The sequence below is a fragment of the Rhinopithecus roxellana genome, chromosome 7 (genome assembly GCF_007565055.1).
Source record: "Rhinopithecus roxellana isolate Shanxi Qingling chromosome 7, ASM756505v1, whole genome shotgun sequence".
Classification (NCBI taxonomy): Eukaryota; Metazoa; Chordata; class Mammalia; order Primates; family Cercopithecidae; genus Rhinopithecus; species Rhinopithecus roxellana.
In genome coordinates this window covers 78218941-78233249 of record NC_044555.1, presented here as the reverse complement: position 1 = coordinate 78233249, position 14309 = coordinate 78218941, and the positions used below count along the sequence as shown (strand labels likewise).

Here is a 14309-nt window from a genome sequence, read left to right as displayed (position 1 = left end):
CTATTTAGAGTCCATGCCATCAACACTAACATTTTAGAGATATACCACGAACATAACTAGAACCCATCAATAAATGTATCCATGACTTTATTTAAATTGTGGAAAGCTGAAATTTAAATCATTGTAAATTTGTAGCTTCATTGGATTACACACTACACAACGACTGAAATAAGGTGAGGCCAGATGATTCTGACAATCGATCAAGGCCAGGTAACAGTGTCATTTTTTTATAGGGGTTCAAGAAGCAGTCTAATTCATTATATTTAATGTTCATTGATGACACGTGATAAAATAAGAAATATTTTTACACAAGGGGTTGGCTAACTTTTTCTGTAATGGACCAAAGAATAAATATTTTCAGTATTGCAAGCCATACAGTCTCTGTCCCCAACTACTCAATTCTGCTGTTGTAGAGTAAAAGTAGCCATAGACAACACATCAACAAATGAGGATAACTGTGTTCCATTAAAGCAGTATTTACCAAAACAACAGGCAATGAGCTGAAATTGGCCTATGGGCCATTGCTTACTGACCACTGTTTCAGAACAAACAATATCAGTGATAAAATTACCAAAGACAGACTTTGTTTCATTAAGCCATTAATAAGGGTCAAATAACAGAATTTTTTGCTCATTTTCACTTCATAAATATTTTGAGAATAGATTAAATTGCTTTCTAGAGTTGCAACATCTGAATAATTCAGACATGCATATAATCTAGCTGAGTTTGAAAAACATGAGTTATGTAAAATTACTCTTCACTTTTTAAAGAGATCATTCACTGGTCACAAAATCAATGTAATAATTTATTATTTATTAAACAGTTATTTATTGAGTACCTAATATATGCAAGACATTGTTCTCATACCGAGGATTAAGACTAAATTAGACAAAGTCCAGCTCTTGCTGACCAAATCTATTAAGCTCGCAATTTTCACTGAACTATGGCTTTTTTTAAGGGCCTTAAAACGTAATGTTTGTATAATTTCCTTTATCAAGTCTCTCAGACAGTATTTTAATCTTCATTCAACTCTTATCATCGTGCTGCCTAATCTGTTTCCATCTCTAAAGGGCCTCCTGCCACACTGTTTTAGTCACAGATTTATGATGTGTGCTGTCACATTAATAATTCTCTGGCCCTGTGGCGTAATCAGGGACATCATGCATTGCTGGCATTTATTGTGTTTGCTTAAAGCTCTTGGAGTTTCTCACATACTTTTATTTTGCAACAAGTTGAGAATTTTCAACTCACGTTCCAGGGCTGTTAGTATGACAAATATTCCCGTGCAACGTCTAGTGAACTCTAATAAAGCAACAGGCCAGTTACCCCACCTCCACCCTCAAGGACCAGACCCATCCTGACCCAGCCTCAGGGATCCAAGTGCAGATCTTGATGGTAATTGGGAATTAAGGAGGAAGCAGAGGGAGGGGTTTTAGAAGCACAAAGCCAGACCACATTGAGTTTTGGCTTAGCTTAGAATTCCTTATGATAATCTCCATCTAAATGGCAATTATGAAGCCAGAGGCGTTTTGAGCCAAAACATGGTTTGAGTTGGTTTTAGGACAGATCCAAGGATCCAGTATAAGCCAAGAACATCTCAGAGGTCCCAAGCTTCTGGGATTTGCTCAGTCTCCCTTCTTTCCTTCAGAATAATTCCTTTGAGTTATAAGATACATTGTATTGTTCAATTTTTTAACTCTAATGAAATTATCAATTCTGAGATTTAGGGAAATAAGATTATCATTTACATTTGACAGATGAGAAAACTGAGGCTTGATGACATTGTTCAGGCTTACAATGTGTTTAGGTGGCACAGTCTGTCCTTGAATTCATGTCTTTTCTCCTCAGTGATTCATCCCCTCTTTTTGCCAGTCGAGGATAAGCAAAGTAACTCCTCTAATTGTGTGGTATCGTTGAATTGTCTTCTGCACCAAATCTCAAAGAAATTTAACCAAATATCATGGAGAAGTGGGGAGTGGTAGAGACTGAATGAAAAGGCAAAGCAAAGAGTCGAATGCTGAGTATGTTTCCGAAAACTAAGTTATGTGCAAGCATTTTCAGAAGCCTGATTAAAAATACAGTAAAATGAGAAGGAAGAAGCCTGTTGACATCAAGGTCATAAAGTGAGGGCAAGAAGAACAGTGGCAGAAGAGGAGTGACTGGGTTGGCACCAGTAAATGACAAGAGCAATGACAATGGCAGCACAGTGAGGACTGGTTCCAAGGCCAGGTGAAGGTTAGCTCGTGTCCCCAGGGCAGGGACTGAGACTTAAAGCCAGGGAAGCATCAAAGGACCTGGAGCCCCAGGCTTCGGAGAATTTCAGTGAATGAAGGGAGAATTCAGGAACTGCTTAGGAACCCTGGCAGAGGAAGGGTAGGGATTTAGGCCAGGATCAAACAATGCCACTACCATGGGGCTACATTTGTTTACTATTCCTTTGTTTATCATTGTCTTTCTCCTTTTGATTGTACTGTTCCCGGGTGTTCTGGCCTGAGAAACCTGGGTTACACAAATTTGATCAGGACACAGTTTCCAGTCATAATGAGGTTACAGTATGTTGGGGAGATAAACAGAAACACAACTATTTACACAAATGTGTTGTAAGTACCATAACGGGTTGTGTGTGTCTATATACATATCTATCTATGCAAGATACTATGCAGGGATTAATTTTAAGTTATTTAATACATAACTTAACTCTGCTAATGCTGCTAAATTCCCTCTGTTATGGCAAAATTTCAATGAAGTCTATGTCACCAACAAATTAGATGTAGGTGTACTTTGAGGAAAAAGGCTTTATGTGGCCGGGTGCGCTGGTTCATGCCTGTAATCCTAGCACTTTGGGAGGCTGAGGAGGGTGGATCACAAGGTCAAGAGTTCGAGACCATCCTGGCCAACATGGTGAAACCCCGTCTCTACTAAAAATACAAAAATTAGCTGGGCGTGGTGGCGTGCATCTGTAGACCCAGCTACTCGGGAGGCTGAGGCAGGAGAATCACTTGAACCCGGGAGGCAGAGGTTGGAGTGAGCCGAGATCACACCACTGCACTCCAGCCTGGCGACAGAGTGAGACTCCGTTTAAAAAAACAAACAAACAAACAAAAACAAAACGCGATAGCTGTAGAACAGAGAGAAGAACTATGTTGCCATGAGAGTTGGGATGTCCATGACACTGAGATTTGAGTAAGTGCAGAAACTTGGAGCCAGAGGTGGCCAGAAGAAATGCAAACTCTCAAAGAGGTCAAGGACATGGGATGGGACATGGTCAAGTTCCATTTAATCTCAAAGCACAGAGTGACTCGCAGTGGATTCTTGGGCCGCATTTGCTTAGCCTCATTTAGAATCTCAACCTTTCTGAGAGCTATTCCCTTGGTTTCCCAAAACTGAGGTTCAGTGTTTGTGTCTCTCCCTGCACCTTCCACTTTGAAATTCCTTTCTTTCTTTAAAACAGTTTTTCTTTAGCATAAATATAGAGTGGAAACATATTAAATAACATAAAATTCTATGGCTTGAATAATGGTGTTTATTTTCTTTAAATACACTTAAATATGAAACATCAGATGGTAGTTCATTAAACTGGAATACTATAAGCTGGACAGTAATCAGAAAGTCAGTACTGATCATACGAATCCAATTCTGCATAAGAAAGAATCAGAATAATTCACAAGAGTTGCAATTAGCAAAGGACTCAGAGACTACAGTTTTCCTCATCTGCTCTGAGTAATCAATCATATGGCACCTGCCATTCCATGACCAGCACATCTTTCTCATTCACCAAAAATCAAAAACAAAAACAAGACTAAACAAAAGGATTACATGGGTCTCCTCTTCTCCATTCCTTGGTGTGCAGAGGCATCTGCAGCTAGAAGACATCCACGAACCAGAGACTCCTTAGCTGTGAATGGAAGGTTGGTCTGGATTCACTGTGGTGCTGTGTAAAACTAATTTTTTTTTAACACCTGGGAAAAAAACAGTGACAGCAACTTGGCAAAGCAGCATGCTGTTAAAAATGACAGGGATAGGGAACTTGGAACACTGAATCAAGGATTCTCTCGGCTGTGGGGCCCTTGGGCAGCCCTTTTCTCCTTTGGAAAGCGGCAATGCTTTGCACACGCTGTTTTGCCATTTGCACATGGTCTGGTATGAAAGGGGCATCTGTCCTCACAGCTGTTGCAAAAGAAAATAAAGATGAGAATTCAGAATCAATGACTGGATTCAAGAGAATAACTGTTCTGATTTAAGTTTTCAGAGGCAGTTTTTCAGACATATATTTAAAGTGTCAGTATAAAATCCTGCATGGTTATCTCACATGGATTCAAAATCTATTAAAGTGAATCAGTAACCTCCAAGTGTTCTATTCATGAATAAATTCCTTGCTATATAAATCCGATGATATTCCCTCCATTAAAGAAAAAGAAACAAATAAACATATATTGACATATACAATGAGAGACCGAACTAAAGAGGTTGATGATCTGAAACCTCCCCTTCCTAAAATATTATTATTAAGCAATATCCTAATAATTGCTTAAATTTTACCCATTTCATTGTTGTTTAAGAGTTCTAAACCCAGGCCAGGCGCAGTGGCTCACGCCTGTAATCCCAGCACTTTGGGAGGCCGAGGCAGGTGGATTATGAGGTCAGGAGATCGAGACCATCCTGGCCAACATGGTGAAACCCTGTCTCCACTGAAATACAAAAATTAGCTGGGTGTGATGGCATGTGCCTGTAATCCCAGCTACTCAGGAGGCTGAGGCAGGAGAATCCCTTGAACCAGAAAGTCAGAGGTTGCCGTGAGCCCAGATCGCGCCACTGCACTGCACTCCAGCCTGGAGACAGAGCGAGACTCTGTAAAAAAAAAAAAAAAAAAAAAAAAAAAAAAGCTCTAAACCCATAATAACAGGCAAGATTTTCTTAATTTCATGATTAATCATCACTCTGTATACTCTTGCTTATTCCTTAGCTGCCAAACTTCTGTTCTATTATCCAAAAGGGACTCAGGCACTAAAGGGAAAAATTAGCTTACTAAAGAATCCCACCAAATTAAAATGGCATTTACATTAAATGTCATGAGTAAAGGCAAGACAACTCAAGGCATTTACCTGCAGGTGTCTGGGTGAAACAGCTTGTGCTTCCGGCAGCAGGTCTCCAGACTTTCTTTGCACTCAAAGCAACTGCAGTTTTTGGGGTGCTGGATTAGATCTTTGGGACACGGTGTTTTACAGACACACTCGCAACGATCTTCATCAAACGTCATGTGTGGTCCACAGAGAGCTGGTTCCTGGAGATGAGAGTGGTCTAAAGAGGAACAGAAACGTGTTGGTCAGATAGTTGTAGCGTGGATAATTGGATCACCAAAGTTGATTGTATATTTTACATCATCCGTGAGTAACTTGGATTCACCCAATCTCCTTCCTATAGATTTATGTCCCTATTTTTTTTACAAGGTGAGGAAGATTAGCCTCTGATTTCACAATACAAACACAGGTTTGTGTGTTTTCTTAGGTTTGTGATTTTTAAAATATCATAAGCTGAATATTTTTGATAAAATATTTTTAGAGATTTCTATGTTGATGACTTGTTTAAAATGCAAACTTCCACAACCAAGTATTAGTAATAAAATATAGGATGTCCAAGGGGTTATGAGTCTAGCTGTCTCCATTTTTTGGTGGAGATTAAAAGGAGAGACATACAAAATAATTGGTGTTGTAGAAATACACCTCAGACATTCCAGACCAGGGGTAGCAATAGTAATGCATGTTCTCACTGCAGATCATAACACTAGTATAAAAGATATAACAGCAACAATCAACTTTGATTCCACCAACATCTGCTGGAAGATACATTCAGGTAAAGGGGAGGGTCTGAGAAGTTTTTGACATACTCAGCTGACAGATATTTCTTCTAGAAGGTGTATAAAACAATTGAATAGCTACTGCTTCAAATCCATTTCTGATTCCAAGTTGAAATTCATTGCAAAATAAATGGAAGAGACAGAAACTTTGGAAGAACTTGACTCTGTCCCTTTAGCATTCTTGAAGGTTTTCGAGGGACGTACATGTTTAGTAGTTTTCTCCCCAAACCTGCTTCTCTCCCAGTTTGCCTCATTTAGGGAATGGTGACATTATTCTTGACTCACCTGCTCTGGTAAGTCTGAGCATCATGTCCACTCAGTTCTGCCTCTCTAAATTTGTTCTTTATTTTCCATCCCCACTGCCACCACCACAATTCAGTCTGGACCTTATGTTTCTTGTGTAGATGGCTGTCGCTCTGTCGCTCATCTTACCACCACAAGCTTTATCCCTCCAACCTATTCTTCACACGATTAACAAATGCAAACCAAATCACTTCATTCCACTGCTTTGAATGCATTAAAAGTTTCTCTTCCCACAATAAAAACCAGTTTTCCCACCAGGACATACAAGGCCCTCCATGAACTGGACCATAATAACCTCACAGACTCATCTTCTGTTTCTCGCTCTCATATATCCTGTGTGTTCCATTTACACCAAATGACAGCACTTTCTGTTGCCCTGATATTCCAGTGCCTCCCAGTCCCATGCCTTTGGCCTTGTCTTTCTTTCTGCCATCCATTTTCCCTGACATTTTTCCCAAGGTCTGCAGGTTTAGCTAAGTGTCCTTATCCTGTGCATATTTCCATCCGATTCTTTCTTGCACTGATTACATTTGCCTGTTTACTTGTACGTTTCCCCCATTAAGTAAAATGTCCTGAAGGGGAAGGAGCAGGTCTCATTGTTTTGGTATAAAATAGGCACTCGATGGATGTTTGTTGGGTTTATTTGGTATAATAAAAGGGTCTTGAAGCAGGCTGATGTATGGAGGTTCTGAGAATCTCCTCCAGCATTCCAAGACATTGGGTTAAACCATATGTTCTTGCCAATATCTGACTTTAATGACATATCAAAATGACAATCTCGTGTGGTTCAACTTTATAGTTTAAACCGTTCTCTAATGGATGACGTTTGAGAATGGGTGCTGGAAGGCTAAATCTGAGAAGTCCCCATTTTGAAGTTTGTGAAGAGGAAAAATGTGACCTTTGTAAGTCATATGCCAGTGAGGCAGATGTCGCTTTGGGGCAAAACAAGAATAACTTGTTAAAGGACAAAGAGGCTCTTTAAAAATTCTCAATGATCACTAGGTGGCAGCAGAAGTTCACTAAGAATACTTCAGACAGGCCCAAGGCCACTGTTGGACAGGGTGGTTTAGGGAAACACAATCCACAAGGTGTTTGCAGAACTTCAGCAGGCTGTTTGGCAGGCGCTGTGTTCATGTCCTTATAGCCAAGTTAAAAGGAACAAAAACTGGATGCAAGAGAAGTGATGGTGGAACAACAAGTAGCTGAGGGTGATATCCTGAAGTATTATGTATTGATTTCCATCCCTAGGGAGTTTGACGATATGTTCTGTTCTCAGCTTTGTTCCTTTTACTATTTTTATCAATAAACTGATAGAATTTTTCAAAATAAATTCCTGAAATTGTGGCTCTCTTCAAGAAGGAAGGGATATATTAAGTATTTTAAAATACAGAATTGGGACCGCCTCGATTTATTTATTTATTTATTTATTTATTTATTTATTTATTTATTTTGTATTGTTTGTTTTAACAATTTAGAGCAATGACCTGAATCTAACAAGATGCAATTAAATTAGACTTGGATTCACTAACCTAAATGTGCTCATCTGGGCAAGAGAAGTCATTGTAGAAAAGGCAGTTGGCTTAACAGTCACATGTATGGAAAAAAAAGTATAGTGAACAGTAAGCTCAGTAAATGCCATCAATCTGATGGGGCCACTGGAGAAAAGAATGTGAACTTGGTCCACACTGGGGACTTATGGGAGATGAGAATGAGAAACAATTGTGATCCACTCCACCCTGCACCTCTCGCTTACATCATTGCTACAACTTCCCAAAAGCTTTCCTGCCTCTTTCCCTGCCCCGAGTCAACGCATCCTCTTCTACACTGTTGCTGGTATGATTTTGTTAAAATTCTAATGGGTACTGTCACTCTCCTGCTTGAGCCAGTTGTGTGGTTTCCCTTTGTCCTTAGTATCACATCCAAGCTCCCACGCAAGAATTACAAGGTCCTTCTGCTTTGTCCCTGTGAGCCTGTCCAGCTTCTTCTCTCACATCTAACCAACCCCTTCCCCATTATGTCCCCACCCGTTAAATCCCCACCATGCTGAACTTTTTCCAGTATGTTCTTTCACCTCCAGTCTTGAGTGCTCAGATCCCCCCTGCTTAGAGTAGCACTTCTCTTCTTCCCTATTCCTCTTTCCAACCTCTACACACGTGTACTGGCTGAGTGCCTTCCCAAGAATTATCTCCAGCAGAAATCAGCTGCCTCACCTAAGGCTACATCCCCTTTCCAAGGCAGCCAATCAACGGTCTACAGGGTTCAGCCTCTTCACCTAGATTTGAGACTTACCTCCACAGGGGTTCCCAGCTTCAACTTCCCGTTGGCTTAGGCTGATGCCTCTTAGCAACAGCACTGTGGTCAGCTGCCTCTCTCTTTACCCTTTAATGCCTTGTGCCTGCCTACAAACCTCCTCCATATAAAACTGTCTCGGAGGCTTTGTGCCAGGAAATCCTCAGCTAGAGCCTTTAAGCTCTAAATATATTGCCCTTCCCACAGTAACTTACTTTCTCTCTCTCTTTTTTCTTTCTTTCTTTCTTTTTCTTTCTTTCTTTCTTTTTTCTTTCTTTCTTTCTCCTTCTTTCCTTCTTTCTTTCTTTCTTTCTCTCTCTCTCTCTTTCTTTCTTTTTTTTTGGAGGTACAGTCTCACTCTGTCACCCAGGCCCGAGTGCGGTGGCATGATCTCGGCTCACTGCAACCTCTGCCTCCCAGGTTCAAGAGATTCTCATGCCTCAGCCTCCTAAGTAGCTGGGACACATCACCAAATCACCACGCCCAGCTATTTTTTTTTTTTTTTTTTTAGTAGTAGAGATGGGATTTTGCCATGTTGGCCAGGCTAGTTTTCAAACTCCCAACCTCAAGTGATCCTCCCGTCTCGGACTCCCAAAGTGCGAGGATAACAGGCATGAGCCACCATTCCCGGCCAACCCCACAATAATTTTCTAACACTATTAAAACATGAGTCACATGGAGAAAGAATTAGATTTGTTTTACATGGCTCTATAGGGTAAAACCTGAACTAATGAGTTGATGCTCTTGAGCTGGGCCGTCCAACAAGGTAGCTATGGGCCATATGTGACTATTGGGCATGAAATAGAGAGTCTAAATTGAGATGTGCTGTAAGTGTACAAACACACTGGATTTCAAAGACTTAGCACAAAGAATATAGGCTAGTGCATACATTTTTGTACATTGATTGCATGTTGAAATGATAGGATATTGGATAGATTGGATTAAATAAAATATATTAAGATAAATTTCACCTGTTTCTTTTTGCCTTTTTAATATGAATAATGTAAAATGTAAGTTACATATATGACTCTTATTGTATTCCATTGGGCAGTCTGGTCTGTTCTAGAGAGAGATTTCAGTTCAGTATAACAACAGGAGTGTGTCCACCCCTTGGTGCTGCCTCACTGAATGGCAAGTCTCCAAATAACTGATGTATGTTCTGGTAGAGGATGGCTGAACACTTGGTGGGAAGGGTGTAAAGAACATTCAAGATCAGCATGGGCATTTAAACTACATAAATATTAAATTTCCCCACATGCTCTGGGTCGAGCTTTCGTGAAAACATTTAGAAGGAAGCTGAGAGGCAGAAGAATGGAGAGTAGATTGCTATTTACAGTTTTTAGGACAGATTTCTTAAGAGTTTAGCCCTTACTGTTCTTGCTTGTAGATTATAGTTTAAAACAAGCAAGGGTAAAACTGCATGACTACTTGTGACTTTTTTTTTTTTTTTTTTTTTTGGTGGAACCATGTAAAGCTCCTCGGAAAATAAATTAAAATGCATTCATTTTCAAGCAAATGTTCATCACCCGAAGTCACAAAATTACGGATTACGAGCTATGACAATTCACTATATCTCATTTTGCTCCCAACTCCCCTTAGACCAATAGCCATATTTTGCTTTTGCTTTGCCTTAATTCCAGAAAATGTTTTCTCTTATTCCCCATTTATTTTTTCAAATTACTGGCATGTTTTCATATGATGCAGTTGATAGAAACCAAGTCCAAAATTACTTTATGTTCCTGTGAGACGTTCATACAAATAAATTAGTAAACTGCAGTTGACTAGTATTTAGTTCTGAAGCAGCTTTCATTCAAGTTTAACATCCCCTTTCAATTTCCATGCTTCAGGATGCTCCAGTAACTCGGGGCTTTTCTTTGAGATTAGAAAGCAGAGTGATGCATCGATGGACTTACTATATGATTATGGTACAGAGGGTTCTGGAATCTGACCACTTCTATCACTCTCAGCTGTGTGACCTTGAGGAAATTACTTGATATCTTGGTGTGTCCATTTTGTAATTGTAAAAAAGAAATAACAATAGTATATTATAGGGTTGTTGTGAGAATTAAATGAGCTAAAACATATAAAAGATTTACAACATTGCCTGGTCATACTAAGTACTCAATAATGTTCACTGCTATTGTTGCTACTTTTATTATTACTGTTACTGTTTTACTACGACTATCATTACCTTCTGTTCCAGCAAGTGGATTCTCCTCCTGTAAAACACATTTACATTTGTTGCTATCCCATAGCATGTCAATGGGACAGAGTTTCTTGGAATGGGAACAGCTAGGAAAAGAAAACAATGAACCAGATTTAAAAGCTTTCAAGGATAATCAAAACTTTGGAACATTAAATCAATTCCTGAGTAGAGAATAGTTAAGATTTTTAAAATTTATTTTTTGCTTTTTATTCTCAGTTTAGAGAAATAAGGCTTTGAGATCTATTGCACAGTATGGTAACTACAGTCAATAATAATAATGTATTGTATATTTCAAAATTGCTAAGAGAGTAAATTTCAAATGTTCTCACCACAAACTGATAAGGATGTGAGAAGAGTTAAGATTTTAAAGGAACGGGCCGGGCACAATGGTTCACGCCTGTAATCCCAGCAATTTGGGAGGCCGAGGCGGGCAGATCACCTGAGGTCGGGAGTTTGAGACCAACCTGACCAGTATGGAAAAACTCCATCTCTACGATACAAAATTAGCCGGGCATGGCGGCGCATGCCTGTAATCCCAGCTACTTGGAAGGCTGAGGCAGGAGAATCGCTTGAACCCGGGAGGCGGAGGTTGGAATGAGCCGAGACTGCGCCATTGCGCTCCAGCCTGGGCAACAAGAGTGAAACTCCATCTCAAAAAAAAAAAAAAAAAAAAGATTTTAAAGGAGCTTAATTTGTATTTATGAACTGCATCTTACTAGATAGTGATTCTGTAATTATAAATATTCTATGTGGAAATGTTTAGAAACTAAACTGTAATTTTGGAAATTGTAATCTTCTTAAGAAGAAATATGTTAAAACTATGCAAATTATAGCTGTCAACAGTTTATTTACCAAAATTATATATGTTCTAACATACCTCCTAAGAATACTTCCTGAGATTATTTTCTTTTTTTTTTTTTTTGAGACGGAGTCTCATTCTGTCTCCCAGGCTGGAGTGCAGTGGCCGGATCTCAGCTCACTGCAAGCTCTGCCTCCCGAGTTCACGCCATTCTCCTGCCTCAGCCTCCCGAGTAGCTGGGACTACAGGCGCCCACCACCACGCCAGGCTAATTTTTTGTGTGTTTTTAGTAGAGACGGGGTTTCACCCTGTTAGCCAGGATGGTCTCAATCTCCTGACCTCGTGATCCACCCACCTCAGCCTCCCAAAGTGCTGGGATTACAGCACTGGGGCGTGAGCCACCGTGCCCGGCCCCTAAGATTGTTTTCTTTAAAATAAAGATAAAAGCATTGGCCAGGACAACAGGAACATCTTGAGAATAAATGTTGCTTTTCTACAAGTTTTCTTTTCTGCTGGAGGGAGGCGGAGGTGTCTTCTTGGCTCAATGTTAACTAATCACCAGCTTACTCTTTTACTTGCCACTCACGCAATATATTTATTGCTTTACTTTTGCAAAATCTAAGTATCTAACTAATGATCTTTTCATTCAGTTACCCTTTTTTCTTCAAATAAGTGATCCTTACCTTTGGTTTCGTCGTTTGTCTTATAAACAATTACAAAATTAATCTCAAGAGAATTTCAAAGCCAAATTAATTTTAAGTCATTTTAATTTAAAACAAGGGTTTTTCATTTGGTAATCTTAAGGGGGAAAGATTAGAAAGCTGCAAAACTCACGTGCTGCTAGTTTTGTCACTTCCCAATGACCCCAGGAATCTTCTTTGTTTTCTCTCATTTCAGGATGTAAATATACAAACAGCCTGAAATAAGTTTTATTTAATGCTTGTTCTGGAACAAGGGTACATGTGCTAAATTTGAGGTTAAAGTGGTTTTACACCTGCATTAGACTATGCATATTAAGAACAAATGTGTCTGCAAGTAGACATGACGAGCTCATACCACTGAGCGTTTTGGTCCTACCACAATATATATCTAACATCTAATAAAAATATGTATTTGCCAGGTATTACCAGTAGATTCAGGTTAGAAGCTAAAATATGAATAATTTGAAGATAAATTGGTAACTCTATATTAATGAAATATCCTCTACACACAGTTTTGGCAAGGCAAAAACAAGCATAATCCAGAACAAAATAAAAAAGTGCTTACCGATCTTCTTCAGGGATCTGGATGGATCTTCTGATAATTGAGTATGGATGGCGCGGGGCTGTTGGCAAGCACTTACAACCTGTATGATTGGCAACTTTAACAGGCACTAATTCAGGTACTGATGTCAAAGGCACTGATATCTCAAAGAGCTACAGCAGAGAAAGATAACCACAATATATATTTTTTTATTTTATATATTATTTTTAAAATTGTTCTAGTGCGAATTTTTGCCTTTGTCATTTATGGCAATGACTTTAGCCGAGTTGTCCATTAAGAATGGAACTAAACAGGCTCATCTAACTTTATGAAGTGTTTAAGTTTGGTCAAATCTCTTAACTTTTTGATCATTGATACCCTTGTAAAATGGTACTGTTAATCCCTACTCCTGCTTTACATTTGAGGGTAAATCATAAGGATTAAATGAGATTAAAGCTATGCAGTTTCTTTAGGATTTTATTAGAATAGGTTATTATTCAAACTCTTTACTTATCCCTTCTCATACCATTTCTATTGAAGAAATATAGTTTCCTATCTCTTGACTTTGTATTTGGCCACGTCACTTTCTTTGGCTAGTGAGATGTTAGCAGACATGACAGAAGTACAAATTTGAACTGTGCATGTTTTATGGGGCTTGTTTTCTCAAACTTATGCTGTAGCCACGAAAATAACGTAATCTGGCAGGCTCGCTGGTCCAAGCGATGGAAAACGTAGAAGTTGACTTGGACTCACACTGCAGCTTAGAGTCAAGCCCCGCTGAATCCACCCTAAACTAACTGAACCTCAGATACATAAGTGAGAATAAATCATTGTTGTTTGGAACCACTGAGTTTTAGTGTGTTTGTTATGTAGCATTGTGTATTAATAGCTGATACAAGATCATCGTGCCCAAACAAATAATTATAGCTAACATGTATATCATTCTTTCTACGCTTTCTGTAGGCCACACCCTGTTGTAAGTGCTTTCATGTTACCTCATTTACCCCTTATAACAGCATTATGGGGTGGGTTTTTATTATCCCCATCTTATAGGTGAAGAAACAGACATACAGAGAGATGATACAACTTTCTTGAGTGGTTCTGTGATGTGTGGATGAGTTTGAAGTTGATTTTAACGTATTGTCCATTCAATCACCATTCCATGTAGTCCTTACTACATAGAGTATTCATTTGTTCACTTTGTTTCTAAGAGGTGGTCTGCCAAATAGTCCATAACTTTGGGGCGAGAGATAGTTTTTGTTTTGTTTTGTTTTGTTTTGAGACGGAGTCTCGCTCTGTTGCCCAGGCTGGAGTGCAATGGCACGATCTCAGCTCACTGCAAGCTCCGCCTGCTGGGTTCATGCCATTCTCCTGCCTCAGCCTCCCGAGTAGCTGGGACTACAGGCGCCCGCCACCACGCCTGGCTAATTTTTTTTTTTTTTTTTTTTTTTTTTTGAGTAGAGACGGGGTTTCACCGTGTTAGCCAGGATGGTCTTGATCTCCTGACCCTGTGATCTGCCCGCCTCAGCCTCCCAAAGTGCTGGGATTACAGGCGTGAGCCACCACGCCCAGCCAAGAGATAGTTTTTTAAAAACTACTATTAAAATGTTCAAAAA

The 14309-nt window shown here is 39.5% G+C and overlaps 1 protein-coding gene across 1 annotated transcript in view; it reads right to left on the bottom strand.

Annotated features, from left to right (window-relative positions):
* Window positions 1-3503: 3503 nt before the first annotated feature.
* The window catches only part of VEGFD (vascular endothelial growth factor D), a 39861-nt gene continuing 29055 nt past the window's right edge, over window positions 3504-14309 (bottom strand). Inside the window, exons 4-7 of the mRNA XM_010366068.2 lie at window positions 12718-12866; window positions 10638-10738; window positions 5103-5298; window positions 3504-4167 (exon numbers count right to left, since the gene is read on the bottom strand). Of these exons, the coding sequence (XP_010364370.1) occupies window positions 4041-4167; window positions 5103-5298; window positions 10638-10738; window positions 12718-12866 (573 nt within the window). The 3' untranslated portion in view covers window positions 3504-4040. The remainder of the gene's footprint in view (window positions 4168-5102; window positions 5299-10637; window positions 10739-12717; window positions 12867-14309) is intronic.